At 43.5% G+C, this 27,852-nt stretch overlaps 1 protein-coding gene across 2 annotated transcripts; it reads left to right on the top strand.

Annotated features, from left to right (window-relative positions):
- Window positions 1–65: 65 nt before the first annotated feature.
- Window positions 66–27,852, top strand: PPP2CB (protein phosphatase 2 catalytic subunit beta). 2 transcript variants are annotated; one of them, XM_045018841.1, is made up of 7 exons: window positions 66–306; window positions 8,516–8,725; window positions 8,961–9,134; window positions 10,254–10,343; window positions 14,643–14,804; window positions 18,455–18,573; window positions 27,168–27,852. In XM_045018841.1, the coding sequence occupies exons 1-7, from the start codon at window positions 226–228 to the stop codon at window positions 27,238–27,240; spliced, it is 909 nt and encodes a 302-aa protein (XP_044874776.1). In that variant the 5' UTR covers window positions 66–225; the 3' UTR covers window positions 27,241–27,852. The 2 variants fall into 2 exon arrangements, with proteins under 2 accessions (XP_044874776.1, XP_044874775.1); XM_045018840.1 differs by having other exon boundaries at window positions 68–327.

Genomic DNA, 27,852 nt, shown 5'->3' with positions numbered 1-27,852 from the left:
CGGAAGCGCCAACCGTAGGAGGGGGGCGGGGCCGGAAGCCGCGGAGCGGAGCAAGGGGCGGGGCCACGAGGGCGCAGCGTCCGGCGGCCGCCATCGCCATTCCGCGGCGCGGCGCGCGGGCGAGGGCCGGGAGCGGAGCGGGCCTCGCGCACCCACCGTTGCCCCGTGGCCGTTGGCGGGACCGGACCGGGCCGCGCGGCGCCGAGCCCCGCCCCCACCCCCGCCATGGAGGAGAAGGGCTTCTCCAAGGAGCTGGACCAGTGGATCGAGCAGCTCAACGAGTGCAAGCAGCTGAGCGAGAGCCAGGTGCGGAGCCTGTGCGAGAAGGTGAGTCCGCCTGGGCCCGGCCCGGCCCGGCCCGGGGGCGCCAAGCAGCCTCCATTAGTGCCCGCCCGGCTGTCGGGGGGGGGCGGGCTCCTCTCGGTGACTGGCGGTGAAATCTCCCCCCGGGGGGGGGTCGCTGTTACCCCGGAACCCAGCGAGCTCAGCGCCCCCGTTCCGCTTGAAAGGCCGATGGGACTGTCCAGCTACGGCACCCGCCTGCACCCCGGCCTGGGAGGGTGCCCGGCCTCACCACGGCCCGCCGGTCATGGGCTCTCGCCGTTTGCTGCCGCGCACTAGCGGCCTTTCACAGATAAGCGGGGGAGAGGGAGGGTTGCATATATTCTTCCCTTTCGCTACGTCACCGCAGGGCCGAGTGAAGGTTATTTGGGGGCTCCGACTATAGACTTTAAGGTCAGAAGGGACCATTATGATCATCTAGGCTGACCTCCTGCACAACGCAGGCCACAGAATCTCACCCACCCACTCCTGTAACAAACCCCTGCCCTATGCCTGAGCTACTGAAGTCCACAAATCACTTGCAACCCCTCCCAGCCTGGTACCGTCCGCAAACTCCATAAATGCACGCTCCCCCATTATCGAAATCATGCTTTGTGAAGGGGGGGGGGCTTGCCCAGTCTCTGTATCCCAGCATCTCTGTATTTGTGTCTCAGCACCGGGAGAGCCAAGGCAGCAGTGCTAGGAGAAACTTTTCAGGGCAAGCAGGTAGCCGCGGAAAAGCAATCATGGCCACTGGTAAATTATTTGGCCCGTTCTAAACAGATGTCCAGTCCCCTTCCTACCACCCTGTTATTACAGCCAATAGTATTAATGCATGTCCACTAGCTAGAGAAGGGATTGTGGTTTGGTTGGTTGAGTTACCTCTTGCATCACAGTAGCCCCATTTAAGATTTATCTGAACTGTTTCCTGGATTAGTAGCCTATATAATTTTAGCAATTAGGTAAAATTGTTAATGATTTAGCTTAATTAAATTTAACTGCTTCAAATACAGAACTAGATAAATTCATGCAGTAGGGATAGGCTTATCAATGACTGTAAGCCAGGATGGGCAGGGGTGGTGACCCTAGCCTGTTTGCCAGAAACTGGGAATGGGTGACGGGATGGATCACTTGATGATTTACCTGTTCTGTTCATTCCCTCTGAAGCACCTGGCATTGACCACTGTGCACAAGATTTTAATTTTCTATACAGAAATTTCTGTAGTTTATTAGTCCATTATTTTGATTAGTCAGACCCAGGCTAAATTTCTTAAAGTTTTACTTAATTTGAAGTTAAACTAACCTCTAAATGTTCTGAAAATTCATTCTGTACACACAATGCTGTAAACTTGGAGAGGGTGCACTGTATTCATCATACATAAAGGAATCCCTGCAAAGAAAAATATCTGATGTAAGGTTAAAGGAAGTGTGTGTTATAAGTACATAGTATCTTACTAGCAACTTACTTACCTTTTAGAAGTGCTTGGCACTATTTCTGTGTCTCCAATTAAGGGTGTTGATCAATTTCTCTGTCTTTTCCACCTAATGTCTAAGATCATGGCAGCTAAATAATATTGAGCCTTGTCTTCACAGAACTTAAATTGTTTCTTCATAGTTTAAATTTGACAGGCTAAACTATGTAGACTGTACTAACAGAAAAATTACTTGTAGTTAATTAAAGCACAGGTCCAGTGATCCCTTTCAAACCTTCAACAGGAATTGGAAACCACCCACCTATCTCAAAGGTGTGCTAATCATGGTTGAGGCCTCTGTAATACAAATACTAATTAATAATAAAACCAACTGTAGATATTGTAAAACTGTTTTCAATGCTAGTCATGGAAAGTGTGCTAACCCCTGAGTGAGGCATGTCTGTTTGTCACTGGTCACTAGGAAGCTTTCCTGATTCGGGGGAGAAGGGAAACACTGCCATAGCTTCTGCAGAATCCAAGCTGCTTCTTTGAGAATCATCTCTATGGATCCCGCTCAAAATACACATGTGGGTTTGGAACCTTTTGAGTCAGCAGTTTCTGTACCTTCATGTTCTTGCATCTAATGGCATAAAGGGCAGTATGGCCCCAATGCCTCTTGGTTTCTTGTTGCATAAGAACGGCCATACTGGGTCAGACCAAAGATCCATCTAGCCTGGAAACCTGCCTTCTGACAGTGGCTAATGCCAGGTGCTTCAGAGGGAATGAACAGAACAGATAATCAAGTGATCCATCCCCTGTAACCCATTCCCAGCTTCTGACAAACAGAGGCTAGGGACACCATCCCTGCCCATCCTGGCTAATAGTCATTGATGGACCTATTTCTCATAACTTATCTAGTTCTTTTTTGAACCCTCTTATAGTCTTGGCCTTCACAACATTCTTTGGCAAAGAGTTCCACAGGTTGACTGTTTGGTGTGTGAAGAATTTTTTTTATATGGAGATATACCTATCTCCTAGACCTGGAAGGGACCTTGAAAGTCATTGAGTCCAGTCCCCTGCCTTCACTATCAGGACCAAGTATTGTCCCTGATGGTTGTTTTGTTTTGTTTTTTTAAACCCCACATCCCTAACTGGCCCCCTTGAGGATTGAACTCACAACCCTGGGTTTAGCAGGCCAATGCTCAAACCACTGAACTATCCTTGTTTGTTAAACCAGCTGCCTATAAATTTCGTTTGGTGACACCTAGTTCTTGGTTATGAGGAGGAGTAAATAACACTTATTTACTTTCTCCACACCAGTCATGATTTTATTGACCTTTATCATATCCCTCCTTAGTAGTTTTTTGGGTTTCCCCCCCCCCAAGCTGAAAACTCCTGGTCTTATTAATCTTTCCTCATCTGGAAGCTATTTCATACCCCTAATCATTTTTGTTGCCCTTTTCTCTACCTTTTCCAATTCTAATATATAATTTTTTAATGGGGCAGCCACATCTGCATGCAGCAGTCAAGATGTGGGTGTACCATGGATTTATATAGAGGCAATATGATATTTTCTATCTTATTATCTCTTTCCTAAATGATTCCCAGAGTTGTTAGCTTTTTTTGACTGCTGCAGCACATTGATTGGATATTGATTGGATATTTTCAGAGAACTACCCTCGACTCCAAGATCTTTTTCTTGAGTGGTAACAGCTAATTTAGACCCCATCATATTATATGTATAGTTGGGATTGTTTTCCAATGTGCATTACTTTGCATTTATCACCATTGAATTTCAGCTGCCATTTTGTCACCCAGTCTTGTGAGATCCCTTATCTAAGGCAGTAAGTGGAAACTTAGCGCTATCTGTTTTTCTTCTGTGTCCCTCACCAAGAAGCATTCCCAGTCCCTGTTCCTTTCATGCATCTTTTCTTTACAGCACTCTGTGATTGCCTTCTCAGGGCAGATTACATCAGGCACACCTGTCTCCTGGCTCTCTTCTCCTTGCAGTTCCTCTCCACCCAGTCCCTCATACACTCCCTTGTCTTCCCCCCACACTCCCTCTTTAACATGGTCTCTGAGTGATGGGATATAAAATTTTGTTAAGAAATGTTTAAAAATAGATGATACAGAGTGTTGAAAATTCAGTTGTTAGTCATCGGGGGTACCATACAGAGTATAGGGGGATGTTAGTATTTTGATTTTGGATAGCGCATAACACATACAGTCTGCAGTATCCCCAATGGGGGGGCGTTAAGGTGGATGAATCAAGGTACAGTCAGCAAGCAGTGAGGGTACATCACTCATACGGGAATTACAGGCAATCATAGGTATAAATAAGTGGGCCGAGTAATGAGGATAGGATGACCCTCATATGGTGGAGTTCAGTTCGGTTCGGTGGGTTCAGGGGATAAGGTCCAGCAGGGGAAGTCTTCAAGTCTCTTTCTCATTGTGGGTGCGCGAAGTCACGCTGGCTCACTCTCGGTATTGGCGGTGGCCGGTGATGTACTCTGTATAAATGTCCCAGGACCACTGGATAATGTCTGAGACCATTAGACGTCGCATGAGCCGCGCGTAGCGACGGCCTACCCCGCAGGTCCTCAGTACGTGCTCGTTACAGGGGTCCCAGGCACGACGATTAGAGTGTCGGTGTATACCTCCTAGCCCTTTGTCCGCAGGGTGTCGGTCAGGGGAGTGTACTTTTCGAGTTTGCGGGCTCGGGCTTCACGGAAGGCCGGGGTCCTATTCTCGAACGGGATTGTCACGTTGACAAGGATGATCTTTTTCCGATCCTTGTCCGTGACGATGATGTCCGAGCGCAGCGGGCTGTCGGTGCCGGGGACAGTGCGGTTGACGGCGATCTCTCCCAGGCGCGGGGCAATGGCCTTCACTAGGCGGTCCTGAACGGCATTGTGGCGCAGCTGCCAGGCTCTTAAAAATCCCAGAATGCTAGATTTCTAGGAGGAACGTCTTGAAAACACCCACAGTTTTCTGAGCCAAAAGCAGCTAAAGGTATGTAGAATAGTTCAGATGCTGCTGTGAAGAGTACGGTATAAATAATTAGGTTAGAGCTGCTTGGACTTTCTTAGAAAATGCGCTGTAAGGATAAGGAAACATTACTTAAACATTGTGTTGCCTGGGTAAAATGCAGGATCGTGGACGTGGTACAACAGTGTCTACTGTAGGACGTTCAGATCAAGAGCTATATTAAATGCCACGCTTACCTATAAATGCCTCACTTTGTCATTGATTCAGGACCAGCAAGAGGAAGTTCTTATTTATAAGAGCATTGTGATTCTGAATTAGCTTAGGATCCTAGAGAAAACAGGAATTTTTTTTATTTAGTAGGACTAAGCTACTCTCCTGTCTCCACCTCCAAAATATATAAAAAGTAGCCCTCAAATTTGGAACAAAAAGTAGGACCTAGAATAAATGAGGAAAGTGGGGTGTTTTTTGTTTTGTTTTTTGTTTTCTGAAACTTGACAAGTACAGTTATAGCCAAACAGGATGAACCGGAGATAAGCTTGTGGTTTAGATCAATGCAAAAGCTTACAAACGTGTGGGGAAGATTAAAATGGAAACAGAGGAAGGGTTGGATGAAGAATATTGAGCCTGTCCATTTGCTAAGGCTGTTCGTTAGATAGCATCCCTGGCAAACATTTGTTTGGGCTCGGCTAATGTAGCTCATCAAGAGATTTGCCCATCACATAGCTTAATTACATCTCTGAAGTTCCTCATAGTCCTCTGCACTTGACTAATGTTAGCAAAATTTGCAGAATACAAAGTTATTTCGCTGTTTACCTCCCTTTCCTGATATTTAACGCTCAACTGAGAATGGAACGTTGAGGCACTCCACTGCTAACCTTTTGTTAAGATGAAAATTGACTGTTCCTGCTCCTTCCTGTGTCTTAGCCGGTTTCTGGTCTATAACAATAGATCTGTCAACTGGGGGTTAATCAGATAGGGATGCTAATTGCGCTTTTAAAATTTTTGGAGAGTGGACCTGCTGACAGGGTTGGTGAGAGAAATATTGTTGTGTACCATCTCTTAGCTCTCTTTATCCACAGCTGCCCCTTTCGTTTCTAGCTTCCTAAGAACATTTGCGTTTAGCTCAGTTAAACTGTTTGTTTCCCTTCTCTCACTTGCAGTCCTCAGGAAAACGTTGTCTGCTAAAATAACTTAAAATTAAATCAATCAAGAGCTAGGCCCATGCAGTTACTAAAGCAGCAGCAGCACCTACAGCACTAGTAATGCCTGGGAGTTGCTGCAGTAACTGGAGTCCTTCCTATCTCCATCCTCCCCGCAGACCCAGTGCATGGCCTCGGTGTTCTAGTTTCCTCCAACACCACATGGGTGAGTCTTGCATCTGCTGGAGGAGGGGAGGAAGAGAATGCCACCTCCTGGACCTAGCCAACCTTTCCCTTAATTGCTGCCACCCAGGAATGTGAGGAACCTTCCTCTGTGTTTGCTGTGGGTCAGCTCCCCAGCTCCACTAGCCAGGGGCAACAAAAGTATTCCCCTCTAGGCCTGTGCAGGCTTTGCTATCCCTCTGCAAGTTAGCGATGGGTATGCTCTGACCCCAAGTCTGCCAAGCATCTCCCTCAAGTGTGCAGCCTTTGGTCCACTGGACACTTTCAGCAGTCACAGGTATGCTCTTTCTAAAAGAACAGTACACATCAGCTTACCAGTGTTACCTCAGATCATGGCTCCATTTAACACAGGACTATTTAAATATCTTTTTAGTGAAAATAAGCAAAAGTTTTTTTTGAACAAAGATAAGAGATTCAAAAGGTGGCAAGTAGAAGCATTGGAAACAAATTTTAGAACCTGGATTTGTTTAACTAGATTTTTTTTGTTTTATGGAGTAACACTCACCCCAAAGTCCTTCCAGCATTTTTCAGCCAGGTCTGTCTGTGACCCTCTTTTCATGAGCCAGTTGCTTGCCCCCCAGGTAAAGGATATTGTGTATCTCAAAACAGTTCTTTTGATCTTTTTTCATAAACCAGACACCCTGCGGCTGTGTTCTTTTCCACAGATATTTTGCAGTCTTAATTAGTTGGTGGTGACTTATATTGTGTCTCACAGTGACAAGGCAGAGATAAACCTTTACCCTCTGCCTGAACAGAACCTATCTGACACACATCACCTACTAGTGACCTGCCTCTAACTTCAAGGCCTTAAGAACATAAAGTTTAGTATAAATATATAACCTCTTAACTATTCTGTCTCCGTAGTGTTCCATGCCACCCTTTGGTGAACTGTTTGTGCATAATCTTGACCCAGGGGATCCCTGTAAAACTTAGTGCTTTCTGCCAGTTGGCAGAAAGAGGTTCCTGGGTCACACCTTGTCCTGCTGCCAGCTAATGTAGTTAGTCCTGTAGCTCAAATGGTAGCAGTCTTGGCTGCAGAGCTGAAGTTTCAGGAGTCAGACCCTGCTGATGCATGATGGAGGTGGAGGGCTGTTACACTTTTATGTAATAAGTTGTTGATACATTTTTTTCCTTTTGAAAGAAACCTAAAAGATTGCATATTAACATACAACTATTTCATACAAAAAGCTCCCTTTGAAAAGTTACTTGGGTTGCAAAATCACGCACTGAAAAATTAGGAGATTCCACTTTTACAGTTACCTGCATGACTGTAATTTGGTCCCTTTGTGTATATTCATTGTGGTAGTATAGGATTAAAGACTATTGTATTATAGTCTTCAATCATATAGTTCCCCCGAGAAGACTCTTACCTCATTCAGTGCACAGGTTGGACACACAAGGGGACAGAATTAAGATTGCATGGGCAACCATAAATCTTGTAACTTTGGAATGCATGACTGCAACCTAAACTTTTTTTGAACATACTTATATATGTTTCTGAATGTTAGTGTGTTCTGGTGTAATTCAATTGACAGGAGTAATCTGCCTCAAGATGCATAGATAAAGGATATTTTTTTAAGAACCATTAATCCTTTCAAAATCAATTGGACTTAAATAGAGAGACATTTGCTGCTGTGTTCAGCACTTCTGAAATGTACTGGAATATTGTTTTCTGTTCTGGTATCTGCTTTTCAAAAATAATATTGACAAATTAGAGAGGATTCAGAGCCACAAAAACAATTTGAGATTTGGAACTCTTTTTAGCTTTTTCTAAGAGACTATTAAGAGGTGACTTGATCATGATCTGCAACTAGCTCTTGTGTGGAAAAACTATGTGATAGCAGAGGGCTGATTAATCTAGCAGAAGAAGGTATAACAAAATCCTGTGGCTTGAATTTTTCTTGCTTCAATTTAAAACTGGAAGTGAGGTAACAGTAAGCAGTTAACTTCTAGAAAACAACATATTTGGGGATGTGGTGGATTCTGAATCACTTGAAATGTTTAAATCATGATTGGCTGTTTTTCTGGCCTAAGTTTTATATAAGAAGTCAGGCTAGATGATTGTCCTTTCTGGTCTGAAAATCTGTGAACCTATGAGTATTCTGTAAACACTTTTTGCATTGTGTGCATATTTCTGTTTGTAGAAAACTAATATGCTCAAAACATTGACAGTGCAATAAAATCCCAGTGATTTGACCTTTAGCCGTATACAAGGTTGGCCAGCTCTCTCCACAGCAATTTGCAGCATGCATTACGGCTCTGCTTATATCACAACCTGGCTTTTCCCTGTATCTCAGCCTATCAGGAAATTGGGATTGTAACATGTAGGCACTGAAACAACTTACTGAATCTGTTTACAAAATATGGTTTACCTTACCTCTTGTCCTAAATGTTATCTCTATCTTCTATTAGGCTAAAGAAATACTTACAAAAGAATCAAATGTGCAGGAGGTGCGTTGCCCTGTTACAGTGTGTGGGGATGTCCATGGTCAATTCCATGATCTTATGGAACTCTTCAGAATTGGTGGGAAATCGCCAGACACCAACTACCTGTTCATGGGAGACTATGTGGATAGAGGCTATTATTCGGTGGAAACAGTGACTCTTCTTGTAGCGCTAAAGGTACACTTTTATTTTAAGAAAGTATAAAACCCCTCACATTGCAAGAGTTCTGAAACAAATTGGGGGGCTGGAGGAATGAGCTGAAACGTTGTTTGCAGACTAGAAGATTTCACTTTGTTAAAGTGTTTTGACAAGAAGCTTAATATTTTTTACATGTTCAAAATGGCATGCAGTTAACACTAATCAGAAATCTATTGTTTGATGTTATAAGTGATTGTTCTCTTTCCATTGCTAGGTGCGTTATCCAGAACGCATTACAATACTGAGAGGAAATCATGAGAGCAGACAAATTACACAAGTGTATGGCTTTTATGATGAGTGTCTACGAAAGTATGGAAATGCCAATGTTTGGAAGTATTTCACAGATCTGTTTGATTATCTTCCACTTACAGCTCTAGTAGATGGCCAGGTAAGCTTTTGTGTATTCTACAGGGGATAATCGATCTTACTCATAGATTTTAAGGTCAGATGAGAGTATTTCAGTTATCTGGTCTGACCTCCTAAGAATAGATGGCCTCAAACTCCTTTTTGGAGCTCTGCTTGTGTCATGCTTCGAGTCTAACACACGTTTGTAACATTAGTGAGAATCAGCTCAGTCTTTTATTCACTGAGGCCTGTCTTTATTGTACTTCTAACTCTTATACCCATAGAACTTTTTTTTAAGCAGTTTGTTTTCCCTTCTGTTTACAAGTTAGAGTATTATTTTGTTCCTGGCCTTGATTTGCTACATGCCATTTATAATAACAAATTCATTGTGAAAGATGTCATAAGTATAGTTCTGGTTGTGGCGAATAGCTGATATCATGCACAACAGCTTCCAGGATGACTTGAAAAATTAATTGTGGCACTGAGTCTGACTTTTACCCAGAACCTGCTGATTTCTGACTGCAGCCCACCTAGATTTGGACTGGAGTCATGACCAAAGTAAACCTAGGCTGGTTCAAGTGGGGAGTTGTGGGGACTTCTGCTAAATTGAATTGGACACTGGTGTGAGTGCTTCCTTTTCCAAGCTGCCTTTACAGCACTCTGAAAGACAGCTTTAGAGGTGTGGAAACTGTGCTGCTTTGAAGTTCCACATGTACTGTCCCAGAACTGAGGGGTATGTGAAAGTAGGAGGAGAAGATGATTGAGAAGCTGCAACCAGGTCAGTTAGTGTGTGGTAGAGCCTGGGGAGGAAGGGCTGCCCTTGGGTCCTGCTGTCCTAACTAGTGCAGGATTTTACTTTGCTTCCCTAACATACCACCTCAATAGGCTGGAGTCCCCTGCTGATTCACATGCAGGTTGTACCCTATGTGTTAAGTGCTGTGGGAGTCAAAGTATTTCTGAAATGGAAGTGAAGAAATATTACCTGAATTCTGTGTGTTTCTTTTGGTGGAATTAATTTTTGAGTGTGAGAACTGTGTTCTGTGCCATGAGGTTTAGAATGCTATGAATCTGAACAGTGATAAGCATAAGCTAGCTAATTTTACTTTTCAAAGTGAGGTCTCTTCTTGGTCAGAATCAAAATTATTTTTTTGTTCCTGGACAGATATTCTGTCTCCATGGGGGTCTCTCTCCATCTATAGATACACTGGATCATATCAGAGCTCTGGATCGTCTACAGGAAGTTCCACATGAGGTAACCTGAAAGGAAATGCACTGTGACTTTATGAATATGTTCGGGTATTTTTATATGCACATTTATTCTCCATTTTGAAATCTGATATTCTAAAGTGAGGTACATAGTGATACAGTAGATTGTAACAGACAGATATTGTAGTTTTAAATAAATAAACCAAACCAGTATGTTATGACAGCAGAATTGGCAAAGGAAAAAGGTAGTAGTATTTCCCACACTCTTATCTTCTCTGACTTTGATACCTCATCAGCCCCAAAATTGATTAAATATTTGGATAGGGAAGTGTGTGTACTGGTTTGCACATCTCGTGTTAAACGAGTTCCTGCTTACCATGTGAATAAATGCCACTTCTGCTCAAGTTGCCCTGTTAAATAGGTTACCTGTAGTGGAATGCAATTTACAAGAATTTGGTCAACTTTACTTTGCAGCAAGGACATAATTCTGTGGGGAGCAGGAAAGACAAACCAAACGGGAGGAGAGTGCACATGCAAAATAGACTGAGGGATAGAAACAAATCAAAATGATACTTCTTGAGAGTGAAGTGTGAAGAATAGCAAAGTCTCTTCTAGCATCCATCTGAGGGGAAAAAGTGAAGCATACATCTCTCCCAGAAGGAATGGGAAGCTCCAAATAGAATACCCACTACTTAGTCAAAGGACTCAGATATTCTGAGATTTCATGGCTGTTTAGTTTTTCTGTGGAACTTGAGTCTTGACATAAAATTGTTGTCTGGTATCTGAGTTTTCACAGAAAATATGTATCCTAGCTCTTATAGTAGCAAAGATATGCTTAAAAATGTAATCCATGTAAAACAATGCAGCGAAGATTCAGGCAGATGACACCTGGAAAGATAGACTGGGAACTGCCCCATACACTTTAGACTTGTTGACTTGGAAAGCAAGAGGAAGTGGTTTAAATGCAAAATTTAACTATCGATCAGTTTAACAGAAATATCTAGCTAATATGCTTGTTCATCTTGCTGATGCTACAATTCCCAGCATTCCAAAACCTCTCGTTTCCCTAGCAACTTCTACAGTGTGATTAGACATGGTCAGTGCAAAAATCTGCAGCATATTGAAAACTGAAAATATGGAAAACATAAAATTGAACATCAGATTAAATAGCAAGGGTCACTGACTGATTTTTCATATTTAATTCAGTAAAACCTCTATGGAGTGTCTGGAGAATTTTAGCTCCATTTTGCTGCAGAGTACCTGGAGCCTGGCTCAGGCAGATTAGAGACAATTAAAGAGCTGGGCCAACTCCAAGGTAGAAGCCACTCTGTTTTTTCTCCTGCATCCTCTAAGGCAGTGGTCCCCAATGCGGTGCCTGCGGGCGCCATGGCGCCCACTGGGGCATCTATGAGTGCCCGTGTACTGGCTGGTGGACAAGCATCTGCCGAAATGCCACCTAAAAGCGGTGTCATCAAGAGGCATTGCCACCGAAATGCCGCCAAAAAGCGACGACATCAAGAGGCGTCGCTTCTCGGCGGCATTTCAGTGGATGCTTGTCCGCTGGCCACAGTCCTCGGTGGCTTCTTGTCCGGTGCCCGCCACCCGGAAAAGGTTGGGGACCACTGCTCTAAGGGTTTGTCTACACTGGAATCAAAGACGCACACCATGGTCATGCCTGGCTTGGGTTAGCTGTCTGTGGCTTGGGCTTTTGGGCTGTAAAATCACAGTGTAGACATTCAGGCTTGGGCACCAGCCCAGGCTCAAGGACCCTCCCACCTTGTGGGGTCCCAGATCCTGAACAAGTACCTCAGTTTTACAGCTCAGCTGACCCAGACCAGCCACAGCCATGCCACAGGTCTTTTATTCCAGTGTAGATGTACCCTAAGTAGCCAGGTGGAGAATACATTGGACTCTGCACCAGAGCTCTGCCCCTTTTCCACTTGTCAACTTGGTTTTCACAACCTTTTCATCCTGCTTGTAGTTGCCAAAAAGAGGTCATCTGTTGGTGATTCAAAGGATATATTTATGCTCTACCCTTGTCTGAATTGTAGCTGAGACATGCAGGATGTTGGGTGACATCAGATGTTGGCATTTGGTGGTTTCTGCTTAATTATTTTGCCAGCAAGGCATGGCTGGAGGTGGGACAGTAATTGATGTTTTCAGTTTGTAGTGTTGAATTCAGGGGGATTGGGTAATCTACTCTGTTTTTCAAGGAGCCTGGCAGCTTTCCTTCTTTGACTTCTTTTTCCTTTAACTTTTAGTAGTGGGCATAGTTCTCTGCTGGCTTTCACTAGCCAGAAGGGCATGGATCTGCCTCGCAGCTTGTGGCTCTAATACTTTTTTCACAACTTTTTGAGCTTCAGCAAATGTGATGAGGCCAAACTCTGACAGGGTAGCTATCTAGTCAGGAATGAAATTTCCTGGCTAGTGCTGTACATAAACGCTTGCTCTCTTGTCAGCAAAATACACTGACTAATGCATGGACTAGGTAACTGACTGAAATAGTAGGCACAACTAATATAAACTAGTTAAATGACAGAATAACTTCATTTTGGGAATGGAATTCAGGTTGCTCCTGCTGAGATATGGGAACCTCTACAAAAGGACAGGAGATCAGTTGAGGGAACTAGACTCTGACTCTCTCTCTCATATTAGATGCTTTAGACATAAATCCTGCATCTTGGCAGGAGCTTAGACTAGATGACCCTTGTGGTTCCTTCTAACCCTATGATTCTATGGTTATTTATGCCTACATCAATATAATTTTCATAATTTGTTTTCTTACCCATGATGTGGTCAAGTACAGTAACTCATCGCTTAAAGTCGTCCCAGTTGACATTGTTTCGTGGTTACGTTGCTGATCAATTAGGGAACATGCTCGTTTAAAGTTGTGCAATGCTCCCTTCTAATGTCATTTGGCAGCCGCCTGCTTTGTCCACTGCTTGCAGGAAGAGCAGCCCGTTGCAGCTAGCTGGTGGGGGCTTGGAACCAGGGTGGACCGGCAGCCCCCTAAGTTCCCCGTGCAGCAGCTGCCCAACAGGCTATCAGTTGCCAGCAGTTTAGCTGTCCCTCCCCCCAATGCCATGTGCTGCTCCTGCCCTCTGCCTTGGAGCTGTTCCCCGAGGTTCCTGCACCCCGCTTACCCCATCTTCCATAGAGCAGAGGCGATACCCGACAGGGCTGAGGACGGAGGGAGCTTGCTGGCAGCAGCTGCAGTCTCAGCAAGCTGATCTAATTAACAAGGCAGTGTACTTAAGAATAGGGTCAGGGTACTTAAAGGGGAAATGCGCATCTTTCTTTCACACACAAGGTGTTGCTGTCTCCCTTCCTTCCATTCCTGCTGCCTTGTAGAGTGTGAGAGTTAACCCTTGAGGGCTCAGCCAATTGCTAGTTCATCATTTAGCAGTAAGGCATTCCCTGGGAAATATCCCACTGTCTGACTCCACCACCTCAACCAAGCTTCACAATCATCATCACTGTGTACCAGTATTAAATTGTTTGTTTAAAACTTATAGTGTGTGTGTGTATGTGTGTATCGTAGTATTTTTTTGGTCTGGTGAGAAAAATTTCCCTGGAACCTAACCCCCTCATTTACATTAATTCTTATGGGGAAATTAGAGTCGCTTAACATTGTTTCGCTTAAAGTTGCATTTTTCAGGAACATAACTGCAACGTTAAGTGAGGAGTTACTGTATTCCCTATTTTCAAAAAGACTATTAAGCCAGTGTTCATGAGCAAGCCTGCAGTGTCAGTCAGTGGTCACACATATTGAAGGGGAGAGAGAGGAATTGTGGAGGAATCATTTCAGTTTCAAGCTCTCAAAGAGTGTTTATAAACAGTATTGCCAACTCTTGTGATTTTTATCATGAGTCTCATGATATTTGATGTTTCACTTAAAGCTCCATCTCCTAACAAGATTACATGAGAATCTCAGCTTTCACTTTAGAAAAAAGTTTCTAGTCCTAGTTGTGGAGAAAAACTTGATGTGAGTGCTGCCCTGCCCCCCTTCCCCCTCAAAAACATTCAAACCAGACGAAAACTACAAAGAGCTCCAAATTTAACGTTGTTTAAACTCATGATATTTAAGCCAATGTCATGATATTTGGAGACTGATTCATGATCTGTGAACATCTGGGATTGTCAGTACTATATAAGTAGTGAGTACCCTTTTTTAAGATTATGAAATACTATACTATGAAAGTGTGTGTTTAAAAAAAATATATAGAATATTCAGCATATACTCAGAGAATGAGGGCTTGGAAATGTTTGTTGTAAATAAAATGCCTTTCAAAGTAGACTTTTTTAATATTTTTCTTCTAACTAAAATTTCTGCTTTCCTTGTTAGGGCCCAATGTGTGATCTTTTATGGTCAGATCCAGATGATCGTGGAGGCTGGGGTATTTCTCCACGTGGTGCTGGCTACACGTTTGGACAGGATATCTCTGAAACATTTAACCATGCCAATGGTCTTACACTGGTCTCCCGTGCTCACCAACTTGTGATGGAGGTATGGTGAGCGTGTTTTGTTATGATAGACTATCCTAGATGAAGTGATACAAATACTGAAGAAGACATAATGTCTTATAAATGCAAGGTTGTCCATAGTTTACAGACTTACATTCTAAATCCTGAGAGGCTTTTCATAATGTGCAATAGGCCTGAAAAGTAATACTTTACACTTGGCATTTTAGCTGAATAAGTAAGAGAATGGTTTGGTTTTTTTTAAGTGAGTTAGTCAAAGGGAATAAAGGTGGCTCATGTTAAGGACTGGTTACAAAAGTATAGTCTGCTTGCATTCTGACAATCTTTTCCTCTACTAATGTGTTAAATAGGCTATCCTGTAATATGTAGCAGTCAGTTGCAACAGGGATTAAACCATCCAGCTGGTATAGATAGAATTACTGGAAAATTGCCAGGTGGGTCAATGGAGCATTTTTATTTTTAATTCAGTTAAAGTAGATCCTTTATAGCTTGTGCTGTACATAAAAACATGTAGAGTATGTAAGCTGATGAGCTCGAACGTCAATATTCAGATTTTAAAAAAATTAAACATTCCTATTTAAAAACATCTAGGGTATTGTTCTCTGGAATTTGCAAACAAAGGTACTAATAAACATGGAAGTCATGAATAGTTTAAATTACCAATAATCAGTCATTTATAATTTGTGCCGTGACCTTAATATGTAAAGGCTTAAAAAGTTTTTCATGTCTACACAGAGTTTACTTCTCATTTTGAAATAGCTGCTAAGAAGAAACAATTACAGTAAAAGCTTTGTTATCTGGCACTTTAACAATCAGAAAGCTAAATAAACCGACATTTCTGATCTTCATTGAAAGTCCGGTTTATAGTCCAGGAAGCATGGGGCCAGCAGGCTCCCTACCTGGCTCTGCATGGCTCCCTGCAAGCAGCGACCTGTCCCTGCTGCTCCTAGGTGATAAGGTGGCTAGGCGGATTTGCGCACTACCCCTGCCCCAAGTGCTGGCCCCACAGAGGCAGTGCACAGAGCTGCCTAGCCATGACTCTGCTTAGGAGCAGCAGGGACAGGTTGCCACTTGTGGGGAGCCACCTGAGGTGAGCGCCACCTGGATCTGGCACCCTGAGCCCCCTCCCACATCCAAACTCCCTCTCTTAGTTAACCGTAACTTTTTACTTACTGGCACCCCCCCCCACACATACATTCACCCAACATGCCAGATGATAAAGCTTTTACTGTATTTGAAGACTGAGATGATTGCAAAATGGAAACACTTAAAAGAAGGCTGACCTATTAAATGCTCATAACCCATTTAAGCTTTTAAGAGGAGCTTCCAGACTTGTACCAAAGGACTGGAGGATAGCTAATGTGATGCCAGTTTTTTAAAAGGGCTCCAGAGGTGATCCTGGCAATTACAGGCCGGTAAGCCAGACTTCAGTACCAGGCAAATTGGTTAAAACTATAGTAAAGAACAAATTTGTCGGACACATAGATTAACATAATTTGTTGGGGAACTGTCAACGTGATTTTTGTAAAGGGAGATCATGCCTCACCTATCTACTAGAATTTTTTGAGGGGAGATAAGTAAGCATGTGGACAAGGGGGATCCAGTGGATATAATGTACTTAAATTTTCAGAAAGCCTTTGACAAGGTCCCTCTCCAAAGGCTCTTAAGCAAAGTAAGCTGTCATGAGATAAGAAGGAAGGTCCTCTCATGGTTTGGTAACTGGTTAAAAGATAATAAACAAAGGGTAGGAATAAATGGTCAGTTCTCAGAATGGAGAGAGATAAATAGTGATGTCCCCAGGGGTCTGTACTAGGCCCAGTCTTATTGAGCATATTCATAAATGATCTGGAATAAGGGTAAACTGAGGTGACAAAATTTGCAGATGATACAAAACTACTGGAGATAGTTAAGTCCCAGGCAGACTACGAAGAGCTACAAAAGGATCTCAAAACTGGGTGACTGGGCAACAAAATGGTAGATGAAATTCAGTGTTGATAAATGCAAAGTAATGCACATTGGAAAACCTAATCCAAGCTATTCATATAAAATGATGGGTCTAAATTCTCTGTTACCACTCAAGAAAGAGATCTTGGAGTCCTTGTGGATAGTTCTCTGAAAACATCCACTCAATGTGCAGTGGTCGTCATAAAAGGAAACAATGTTGGGAATCATTAAGAATCATAGAATCATAGAATCTCAGGGTTGGAAGGGACCTCAGGAGGTCATCTAGTCCAACCCCCTGCTCAAAGCAGGACCAAACTCAACTAAATCATCCCAGCCTGACCTTAAAAACCTCTAAGGAAGGAGATTCCACTACCTCCCTAGGTAACCCATTCCAGTTCTTCACCACCCTACTAGTGAAAAAGTTTTTCCTAATATCCAGCCTAAACCTCCCCCTCTGCAACTTGAGACCATTACTCCTTGTTCTGTCATCTTCTACCACTGAGAACAGTCTAGATCCATCCTCTTTGGAACCCCCTTTCAGGTAGTTGAAAGCAGCTATCAAATCCCCCCTCATTCTTCTCTTCTGCAGACTAAACAATCCCAGTTCCCTCAGCCTCTCCTCATAAGTCATGTGCTCCAGCCCCCTAAGCATTTTTGTTGCCCTCCGCTGGACTCTCTCCAATTTATCCACATCCTTCTTGTAGTGTGCGGCCCAAAACTGGACACAGTACTCCAAATGAGGCCTCACCAGTGCTGAGTAGAGGGGAATGATCACATCCCTCGATCTGCTGGAAATGCCCCTACTTATACAACCCAAAATGCCATTAGCCTTCTTGGCAACAAGGGCACACTGTTGACTCATATTCAGCTTTTCGTCCACCGTAACCCCTAGGTCCTTTTCTGCAGAACTGCTGCCCAGCCATTCGGTCCCTAGTCTGTAGCAGTGCATGGGATTCTTCCGTCCTAAGTGCAGGACTCTGCATTTGTCCTTAGATAATAAGACAAAATATTATATTGCCTCTATACAAGTCCATGGTACGCCCATATCTTGAATACTGCGTTCAGATGTAGTCACCCCATCTCAAAAAAGATATTTTGGAATTGGACAAGGGTTCAGAAAAGGCCAACAAAAATGATTAGGGTTATGGAACAGCTTCTGTATGAGGAGAGGTTAATAAGACTGGGACTTTTCAGCAGAAAAGATCCGATTAAGGGGAGGCATATGGTTGAAGTCTATAAAATTATGACTGGTGCGGAGATAGTAAATAAGGAAGTGTTGTTTACTCCTTATAACACATGAACTAGGGGTCACCAAATGAAATTAATAGGCAACATATTTAAAACAAACGAAAGGAAGTATGTTTTCACACAATGCACAGTCAGCCTGTGGAACTCTTTGCCAGAGGATGTTGTGAAGGCCAAGTCTATAACAGGGTTCAAAAAAGAACTAGATAAATTCATGGAGGATAGGTCCATCAGTGGCTATTGGCAAGGATGGTGTCCCTAGCCTCTGTTTGCCAGAAGCTGGGAATGGCTGACGGGATGGATCACTTGATCATTACCTGTTCTGTTCATTCCTTGTTGGGCACCTGGCATTGGCCACTGTCAGAAGACAGGACACTAGGCTAGATGGACTTTAGGCTAGATGGACTTTTGGTCTGACCAACCATGGCCACTCTTATGATCTGTACTAAGGTTTTTAACTGAGAATTTAATTATTTTACATTACAGGGTTACAACTGGTGTCATGATCGAAATGTGGTTACCATTTTCAGTGCACCCAATTACTGTTATCGTTGTGGGAACCAGGCTGCTATCATGGAACTAGATGACACTTTAAAATATTCCTTGTGAGTAACTTACCTTGTTTCAAATATCAGAGGGGTAGCCGTGTTAGTCTGGATCTGTAAAAGCGGCAAAGAGTTCTGTGGCACCTTTATAGACTAACAAATGTATTGGAGCATGAGCTTTCGTGGGTGAATACCCACTTAGTCGGATGTTTCAAGTGTCTCTTTTCTTTCAGAAGGGTAGAGATGCAGATCTTGGAACTAATGGTGCTACTCTCACATGCTCAGGGTTTAACTGATCACCATATTTGGGGTCAGGAAGGAATTTTCCTCCAGGGCAGATTGGCAGAGGTCCTGGAGGTTTTTTGCCTTCCTCTGCAGCGTGGGGCACGGGTCACTTGCTGGAGGATTATCTGCACCTTAAGGTCTTTAAACCATGATTTGAGGACTTCAGTAACTCAGACATAGGTTAGGGGTTTGTTACAGGAGTGGGTGGGTGAGATTCTGTGGCCTGTGTTGTGCAGGAGGTTGGACTAGATGATCATAATGGTCCCTTCTGACCAAAGTCTATGAGTCTATAATGAATCAAGAGTGTGATGCAGAAATGGAAACAGAAGCTTTGAAAGATTCTCTCATGTGATGCTAAGTTGATGAAGGGATTTACAAGGGTAGTTTTAGTTGGTATTGATCTTTGAGAAACATGGCTGTGAGTCTCCCTAAGGATTGCTGCAGCCTTTCCTTAGTGACAGGAGATCCCTTCAGAAAGTCCCACTATCAGAGAGTCTGAGTACTTGGCCTTCATATCCCTATCTGTAGAGACTACAAAAGCAACATATATGTAAGATGAATAGAAAAATATCAATAATAAAAGAAGAAAAATCAGTTTTACATACCTTAGGGCTTCATTTTGAAATCTTAACATCTGATCTTCAAGTGGCCTCAGCATGTTCTCACTTGTGGAATCCCTGCACCTCTGCCATAAGCTTCTGGAACCTTTTGGAAAGCTGTGTCCACTGGGATTAGCTTGTCCATTCCATCCCTGGAGATTCCAGTGATATAAAAACAGGGGTGGGGGGAAGACCCAAGCCACCGTTCAGTTCCTTCTAACTGCCAAAGTTGCAGAAAGCTGAGATTGTGCAATGTCCTTGGTGCTGCCCTTCTCGGGGGTTTTTTTGTATTTTTTTTTCCCCTTCGGTACTTTGGGGACTAATTTTGTTTATAGTTTGAGGTTGATTTGAAAGAGAGAAGGCAGGTGAACAAGAGTGGCAAACGGGAGTTTCAGTGAGTGTAGCTGCAGTTATTGTGCTTGGAGGTAGTGTGAAAGAAAATAATTGGTTAACCAAGGAACCAGAGAGTGGAAACTAGAGGCTTGGGAGTTTGTAAGCACCAAGAGGACCCAGTGGCATTCTACACAGCTACGGCTGACAAGAATGGGAATGCTGTGACTTTCAGAGAAGACCAGGAAGAATTCCACACAGCTTCCTTCTTCGAGTGATTGCACATGCGCATTCCACTCTTGGTGTGCGCATACCCCGTGCACAGTCACCAGAAATTTTCCCCTCAGTGGTACCAGCTGAGACAGTTGCTTTAACTACTTTCCTTGCTTTTGCAAGTATTCAGTGGACTGTATTCTCTAATTTTACCCAAAATAGTTTAGTGACAATAAGGTTATTAGAGTTTAGTTGGTTAAGTTTTATCCCATATGAGGGTTTCATTCAATTCCCGGTGCCGAGGGATGCCTTTGTCACCAGGCTTCAAGTCCTGAATTTCCTGCAATAAGGCTATGCCCATGAGCAACCCACACTTGGGGAAGCTCGTATTGGAGAGCATTGCCAAATCTGCAGGGACTTTTAAGATCTTGAATCCAAGCTAAAGTTTCTACTGATGGAGACCTTGAGACCTCCATCTGAGCCAGGTGCCTCAGCATCACTAAGTAGTGTGCTTCTTACCATGCCTGAGTCCCGGCACCATTCACTGTCCCCAGTGCCGAAGAAGAGGCATAAGAAGCAGAGTGCTGAAGGGGGGCAATCCTCTGCACCCAAGTCTGCTAGGCATGGGGTTAAGAGTGGTGTGTGTGGCCTAAGTCTAAGCACTCCTCTGCTTATGGACACCAGTGCCTAGGCAGGTTTCATCCAGTCTGGAGCCAGAAAGAAATCCTTCCACGTCCACAGCACAATACTCTACCAACAGCTATCTCAAAAAGATAAAGTTCCACATGGTCACCCGGCATCCCTCATTCCCTCTCTGGACCATGGAGACTGGTGTGCTACTCTTGATTTAAGAGGTGCCTACTTTCATGTGTCAGTATACATAGGGCATAGAAAGTTCCTCAGGTTCATAGTGAAGCACTTGCATTACAAGTTCATGATGCTTCCATTCGCCCTCTCTGCAGCTCCTCAACTGTTCACAAAATGTCTGGCCATGGTAGCAGCATTCCTGAAGAGACTAGGAGTGCAGGTCTACCCTTACCTGGATGACTGGCTAGTCAAGAGACAGTCCAAAGCCCAGGTCATATCCAGCACTGAACTCAATGTTCAAGGCCTATTGATCAATGCAGACAAGTTTACTGTTTGCCTGGTACAGAGCTTATAAGGGGCTGTGTTCGACTGTACCCAGGCCAGAGTCAAGATTCCAATCTCTAGTGACACACCTCAAGGTTTATCCAGTCACAACAGCCTGAAACTGTGAAGCTCCTAGGGCACATGGGCTCGTGCACATATATAATACAAGAAGTGTGTCAGCACCTCAGACTCCTCTCAACATAGCTGGCCTCAATGTACTTGCCAAGCTGTCTTCATCTGGACACAGTACCTGTGTGAATTCTAATGTTCCTGAATTGGTGGTTGCAGCCCCTCTGTGTTTGTGCAAGAATTCCCTTCATTCAGCCTAAACCATCAGTGACTCTGGTCTCAGATGCATCGGCTCTAGAGTGAGGAGCCCCTCTGGTCTCAGGGTCTTTGGTCCTTGAGGAAGCTCTCTCTTCATACCAGCATCAGAGAACTCAGGGTGATTTTTCTTGCCTGTCAGGCTTTGCTATCTCCGATCAGAGGGAGAAATCTGTTCTTATAGACAACACCACAGTTATGTTTTACTTCAACAGGCAGGAAGCCTTTGGCAGGAAGCAGTTCACTTGTGGGAATCTTGCATAGCTCGTTCAGCCAACCTTGAGACCTGTTACCTTTCAGAAGTGCGGAGCGAGTGGTCTCTTCACCTGGATATAGTCAGATGCATTTTCCAGCTGTGGGGGACTCTCCACATAGACATTTTTTGTGAACTAGTACAATAGAAGCAGCAAAGAATCCTGTGGCACCTTATAGACTAACAGACGTTTTGCATCATGAGCTTTCGTGGGTGAATACCCACTTCGTCAGATGCAAGTAGAGGAAATTTCCTAGTACAATAGAAAATGTCATCAGTTTTGCTCCCTGCCAGGCTACAGTCTGGGCTCAATAACAGACATTTTCCTGCTATTCTGAACAGAAAAGCTCTACTGCATTTTCCCCCCAATCCCGCCCCTACAGAGTGCTGCTAAAGATCAAGAGGGATCACACCCAGGTTATATTAGTAGCCCCAGTGTAGTCCCGCCAGTGCTGATTCTCAACTTTACTGGACCTCTCAGTGGCAACTCCAGTCTCAATCCCACTGCAGCTGGATCTGATCTCCCAAGACCACAGGATTGGCTGCTCCACCTGAACCTGCAATCCCTTCATCTAACAGCCTGGAAGCTCTATGGCTAAATCCCAGAGAACAGGTTTGCTCAGAGCAAGTTTGCCAGGTCTTACTAAGTAGCAGAAAGCACTCCACCAGGGCCACCTACCTGTCAAAATGGAAGCAGTTCTCTGTCTGGGCCTTTCAAATGGGAGTCTCCCTGATGCATTCATCCGTTCAACACATACTCAACTATCTGCTGCACCTGAAACAACAGGATTTAGCAATTTCCTCTGTCAAGGTTCACCTGGCAACAATATCGGCTTTCTACACTCACACGGATAACTGTTTTTTTTCCCCTAATGACATCACAATTAGATTCTTAAAGGCCTGGAAAGGTTGTACCCTCAATTAAGGGAGCCTGTTGCCCGCCCACCCACCCTTGGGACCTGAAGTTGGTCTTGTCCAAATTTATGGGACCACCATTTGAACTGTTAGCAATGTGCTTCTTATACCTTTCCTCATTGCTATCACTTCTGTCAGAAGGATCTCTGAACTGCATGCCCTCACATCTGAACCACTGTATACAATCTTCTTTTAAAGATAGTTTAATAACCCAGATGAGAGCATTTCTCTCTAAAGTAGTAAATTGATTGTTATGAAAATTTGAAACGTAACTATTTTTTTATCCAAACCCACACGCAAATAGAGATTAGCAACTGGCGTTCTACATAGACGGGACCAAACCATTTCGGCAGTCCATCCAACTGTTTTTAGCTATAACAGACAGAATGAATGGTCTGCCAATAACTTCCTGTATCCATGCTTGTTTATGATCTGGCAGGCATTTCACCACCAGCCAAACTGACAGTTCTCTCCACAAGACCTCTGTGGCATACCTAGCTCAGATCCTTATGCAGGACATTTGCAAAGCAACAACCTGTTCATTGGTGCATGCTTTCTCCTCCTATTACACCATCACCCAGTACTCTAGAGATGATGCCAAATTTGGTCGAGTCTGTGTGTGTATAAGAACTACAGTCCCTCCACCCCCTATATTGCTGCTTGGGAGTTACCAAGAGTACAATCTCTCGAAAAAAAAAGTTACTAAACCTCTGTAACTCTTGTTCTTCAAGATGTTGCACATATTCATTCCACAACCCACTCTCCTGCTGCTCTACATTGGAGTTTCCAGAAAGATGGAATTGAGAGGGCTCAGGGTAAGCTGGGCCCTTTATACAGACACCAACGGCATGTGGTGCAGAGGGTGCATAAGCTGCCTCAACAGATACCACCTAGGAGAAAAATTTCTACCAACTACATGTGGGGCACGCACATGCCAGGATTGGAATGGACATGTGCAACACATCTCAAAGAACAACTGTTGAGAAATGTTAGTAGCCATTTTATCATGATTATGTTCTTGGTGTGGAAACTGCAGAAAACTTCTAACAATCCAACTGTCTGAATGGAATGGAGAACTAAATGGGACACTTGTGAATGGCTGCCCAGATCAACCTGTAAGACAATGAAGTGTGCCCACAGAGTTCTCCAGCCATCCAAGTAAGATTGACAATCCATGATGAACTTTCTGCAAGGGACTGGTGGACAACTAGATTGCATGTTGTGTTTTGGGTCCAGGAAGACAAGACCTGCCTAAGATGGGATAGGCTTCTGAAGTTGGTGGGCAAGGATCCATTGGCATTGGTGCTGATGACACTGCCTCATGGAATATCTCAGATTATAGACAATTTCAGGGGTCTTGGAAGGCTACAGAAGAAGGTCCAGGTGATCAAGACTGTTCCTGTTCTGCGAGCAAAGGTAGACAGAAAGCAAAGGATTCTGGACATGAACTGCTGGTGACGTAGCATAAGATAGAGGGATTTGGCTTTGTGAAATACTGGTCCACCTTTATGGTATGTTTAGTTTGGATGGTTTCCATCTCAGTAGAAGGGGAACCAGTCTTCTAGGGAACAGGCTGGCTACACTAGCCAGGGGGGTATTAAACTAACACAAGGGGAGGGTGAAAAGGGGGAACAAATGAGCACAGCTGTGTATCAAAATTATGATGTGGAGAACCAAATTAAGGCAAGGTGCAAGGGATGTGAAGAGAAGAAATTCTGTTGTCTATGCATCAGTGTTAAGAGCCTTTGGAATTGCTCATTTAAGCATAAATTTAACCTAGTTGGCATTACTGAAACCTGGTAGGAAAGGCATGCATGATTTGGAATTTTAAAGCATAGTTGTGTGTGTAAAAATCCTCTATGAAGGTTATTTTTCTGAGGCATTTTGATTTTGGGAAAAGACTTCAAAACTTGTAAAATAGGACTAATGAGTAACCTAAAATTGGTGGGATGTTTTGTTTTGAAATGACAGTCATTACCCAAAGCTTGGAAAACTCTGGAAAATGAGACCTTATTAGAGTTTGTGGATGTATAAACAATGACCATAGTAACTAATCTTTAAGATAATTACCTGTATGGATCCAAAACCTGGGCACACCCTTCCTCTTGAAATGCTCTGGGACAGAAGGGTACAAAAGAGGGAGTGCCTTCAAGTGCATCATCAGTTCCTACTACTAATTCAGGAATCCTTAATGAGGCTCCAAAGAAGTGGGGGAGGAGTGCAGATCTATATAAACATTTGCCTTAGTCACTATGGTAAGTAGCTGATCATTCTCCTTGAATAATTACAGGGTTGATTCCCGCTCCAGGATATTAACAAGCAGTAGTAACCTTTCAGCAAGTAGGTCTCAGGAGTGTTAGCAAAAATGGGCACTAATTTCCTTAGTAGCCTCAGCTGTGGCATCACATGAAACAACAAATATACAAATCAAGAAAGACGAGTCTTAACAAGGCCAAAAAAGTAGGTGAAGAAGGTAGCTCAGAAGCTCGGGACCAGTGGACAATGCCTAAAATGATGTGGGCACGGAGAAATTTAACTGGCTGCTAGACTCCATGCGGAAATAACCCCAAAGGACAGGAAAAAATGGTGTGGGGAAACTAATGAGCATTAGGGGCCTAGAGACTCTTGAAAATCCTATGACACCTATTTGCAACTTTAGCTGTCTAAAGATGTTTCCTGTTCAACAACCATCTTGCGCTCCTCCTGCTGGGGTCAGAGTCTGAACTCATGAGACTACAATAGGACATGTGCACCAGTGCCTGGGCTGACAGTGCACCATGTTCCCAAGAGGACCTGGTTTTGTGACTGCTTTGCTCCGAAAGTTTAGTAACACAGTTCACTCTAAGGTTGAAGTATAGGCTGTCTTTTTGGCTGGATAGAGTGAGAGTTAACCCCTCGATCCCGGACAAACATCAGTTCCTCAGGCCTTGGACCGTACACTCACTTATGCCCTGTCATCCTAAAAATGCTGAATCTCAGTTCTTTGAGATCCCTTGGCCGGGGTCTACCAAAGACAGATGCTCTCCCTGTCCACCGCCACACACTTGGATTTATCTGAATCCTCTTTTAGGGCCTTCCATTGGTTCCTGTGTTTCAGCCAGTACTCTTTGAATCTCTTTTCATACCTACTGTTAGCAGATGAATTTGTAAACAGGCCTGCACTGTGAGCTCCTTCGGCTTTCCTGTCCACTGACTACATTTTAAACTTGTTGGGGACTGTAGACGAGCCCTTCTTTGCTCATGGTACAAATTTGCTGGAGACTACTCTTTCACACACCAGTGCCCTTTTATTTTCCCACCACCATGTATATACAGCTATATACAATGCAATACCAGTCAGGTAGCCCCTTAGGGAACAGCTTGCTCTGATAGCAGCTGGGAGCAACAGGCCCTCACTTTCCTGTTCCTCTCCTCCTCCTTCCTTCCTGCTAGCTTTATAGGCCTTCCTCTCAGCAGGCTCACAGGTGATTGCTCTCAGGCTCCTTTAATGAGCCACATCCTGCCAGCTCCAGCCAGTTCCCCTTGATGGGAGCTATGCTAGCAGGTTCTGAGGTAACAGGGGCTGGTTCAGTGCCTCTTAAGCCAGCACCCTGTTACAGGGACATACCTCAGAGTTGCTCTAACCCAGCCAGGTCATATAAACCTTCCACTATAGTGATGTCTGTACTTTTACCCCATTTGTGGAGATATTCTCCCTTCAGTGCAATTTCCATGTATATCACCTCTTGTTTATTTGCACACACCAAACCATTTTCTTATGAGCCTCAGGTGTCAATTCAAACTTAAGCAGTAGAGACTTTTTGAACTATTCATAGTCTCCAGTATCAACTCATCCATCTGGCTATAAGCCTCTATCGCTTTGGGACCAAGTAATGCCGTGAGAGAATGGAGCTGGTCCACAGGATCAACCTGGGTCAGATTTCAAGCCTTCTCAAGGCAGTGAGGTAGGAGTCTATATTCACCACCACCCCTTCTTTTTCGGACTTCTCTTCTGAGAGGGAGAGGAGAGCAGGAGAGTCATGATGGATAAAAGTATTTAAAAATGTTACACTGAACTTGATATATTTAATGTTAACCTGCATATTTGTGCAGTTGTTACACAACACATGAATTGCTAATTACATCTTAGTGGTGCAGCTCCTTATTTTGATGCTTAGCTGCAGAGCAGTGAAATATTACTCAGAAGCGTATTTAGCTAATCGCTAGTATTTTTGAACCTTACTACATCCAGGAGGTAAAGCGTGTGCATTGTTTTGCTGACATTAGGTTGTGTAATGAGAAATGGGTTGCTTATGATAAGAAAATAGATGGAGAATTCTGCTCAGAGGGCCTTTAGTGAGACTAGAGATGGGCTTCAACAAACCGTAGCCAATGATGAACTTTATTTCATGTAATCGCCTATGCCAATTGATAAGTGTTTGCCTCCCATAAAATGATAAAATTTAGGGGAGTTTTTTCTAGACTTGCATATATGGTGCATTGGGTGGAGGGGTTGGAGTAAGTTATAGCCTAGCAGTGGGGAAAATGTTTTGTATTTGTATTTTTAAAAATCACTAAACGTTAATTGTAGCGGCAAAAAAATAATTTGTTCCTTTTTACTACAGCCTTCAATTTGACCCTGCACCTCGTCGTGGAGAGCCTCATGTTACCCGTCGTACTCCAGACTACTTTCTATAAACATCTCACACCGCCCTTTGTAGGAGGAAGTACACTTGGCATTTTAAAAAAACAACAATAATTTACACATTTCTCTGAGGAATTGGGATCTGTCTCGGCCTAAAACCCCCATCATGGACCAAAATGTGCCATACTGAGGATGAGCATTTAGCACAATTTGAGACTGAATTCAGTACCACACTATATATCTTATACCAATCAGTCCAACAGTCAGTTTGCCTGCTGTATTTGTAGTAATTGTTTTCTTCTGGACTGTTCAAAGAGAAGAGGTAATTCTAACACTTTCAACTCCTTTTATGCTTATTTGTAAATTTAGTTGTAGTGTTTAACTGGCATTAATTAGAGTTTGGAGTTTATTTTTAAGGACAATATAACTAACTTCTCGCTCAACCCACCACCCTTTGTTTTATTGACATGTATGATTAACTTAACTGGAGAATGGAAACAGTTCCTGTTGGGAGTATGTTGTCATAACATTTAAAGAGCTTTCCCTTTTTTAGTTAACATACCATTCTGTGTTGATCCTATCTTTTTTTTCTGTATATTTGTCATGGAAGTGCTTGCATCTTATCTGGTGTATTTGAACAAATAAACTTGCAATTGTAAACCAAA

The sequence above is a fragment of the Mauremys mutica genome, chromosome 5, assembly GCF_020497125.1.
Source record: "Mauremys mutica isolate MM-2020 ecotype Southern chromosome 5, ASM2049712v1, whole genome shotgun sequence".
Classification (NCBI taxonomy): domain Eukaryota; kingdom Metazoa; phylum Chordata; order Testudines; family Geoemydidae; genus Mauremys; species Mauremys mutica.
Note: the sequence above shows the minus strand (reverse complement) of the source record. Positions and strands in the feature narration are given on the sequence as shown.

Excerpts from the sequence above, each read along its gene's own strand:
- PPP2CB (XM_045018840.1), top strand. The coding sequence starts at position 226 with ATGGAGGAGAAGGGCTTCTCCAAGGAGCTGGACCAGTGGATCGAGCAG. Across the intron at positions 9,135-10,253 it reads CAGCTCTAGTAGATGGCCAG|ATATTCTGTCTCCATGGGGG; the intron begins GTAAGCTTTTGT and ends GTTCCTGGACAG. Across the intron at positions 14,805-18,454 it reads CTCACCAACTTGTGATGGAG|GGTTACAACTGGTGTCATGA; the intron begins GTATGGTGAGCG and ends TTTACATTACAG.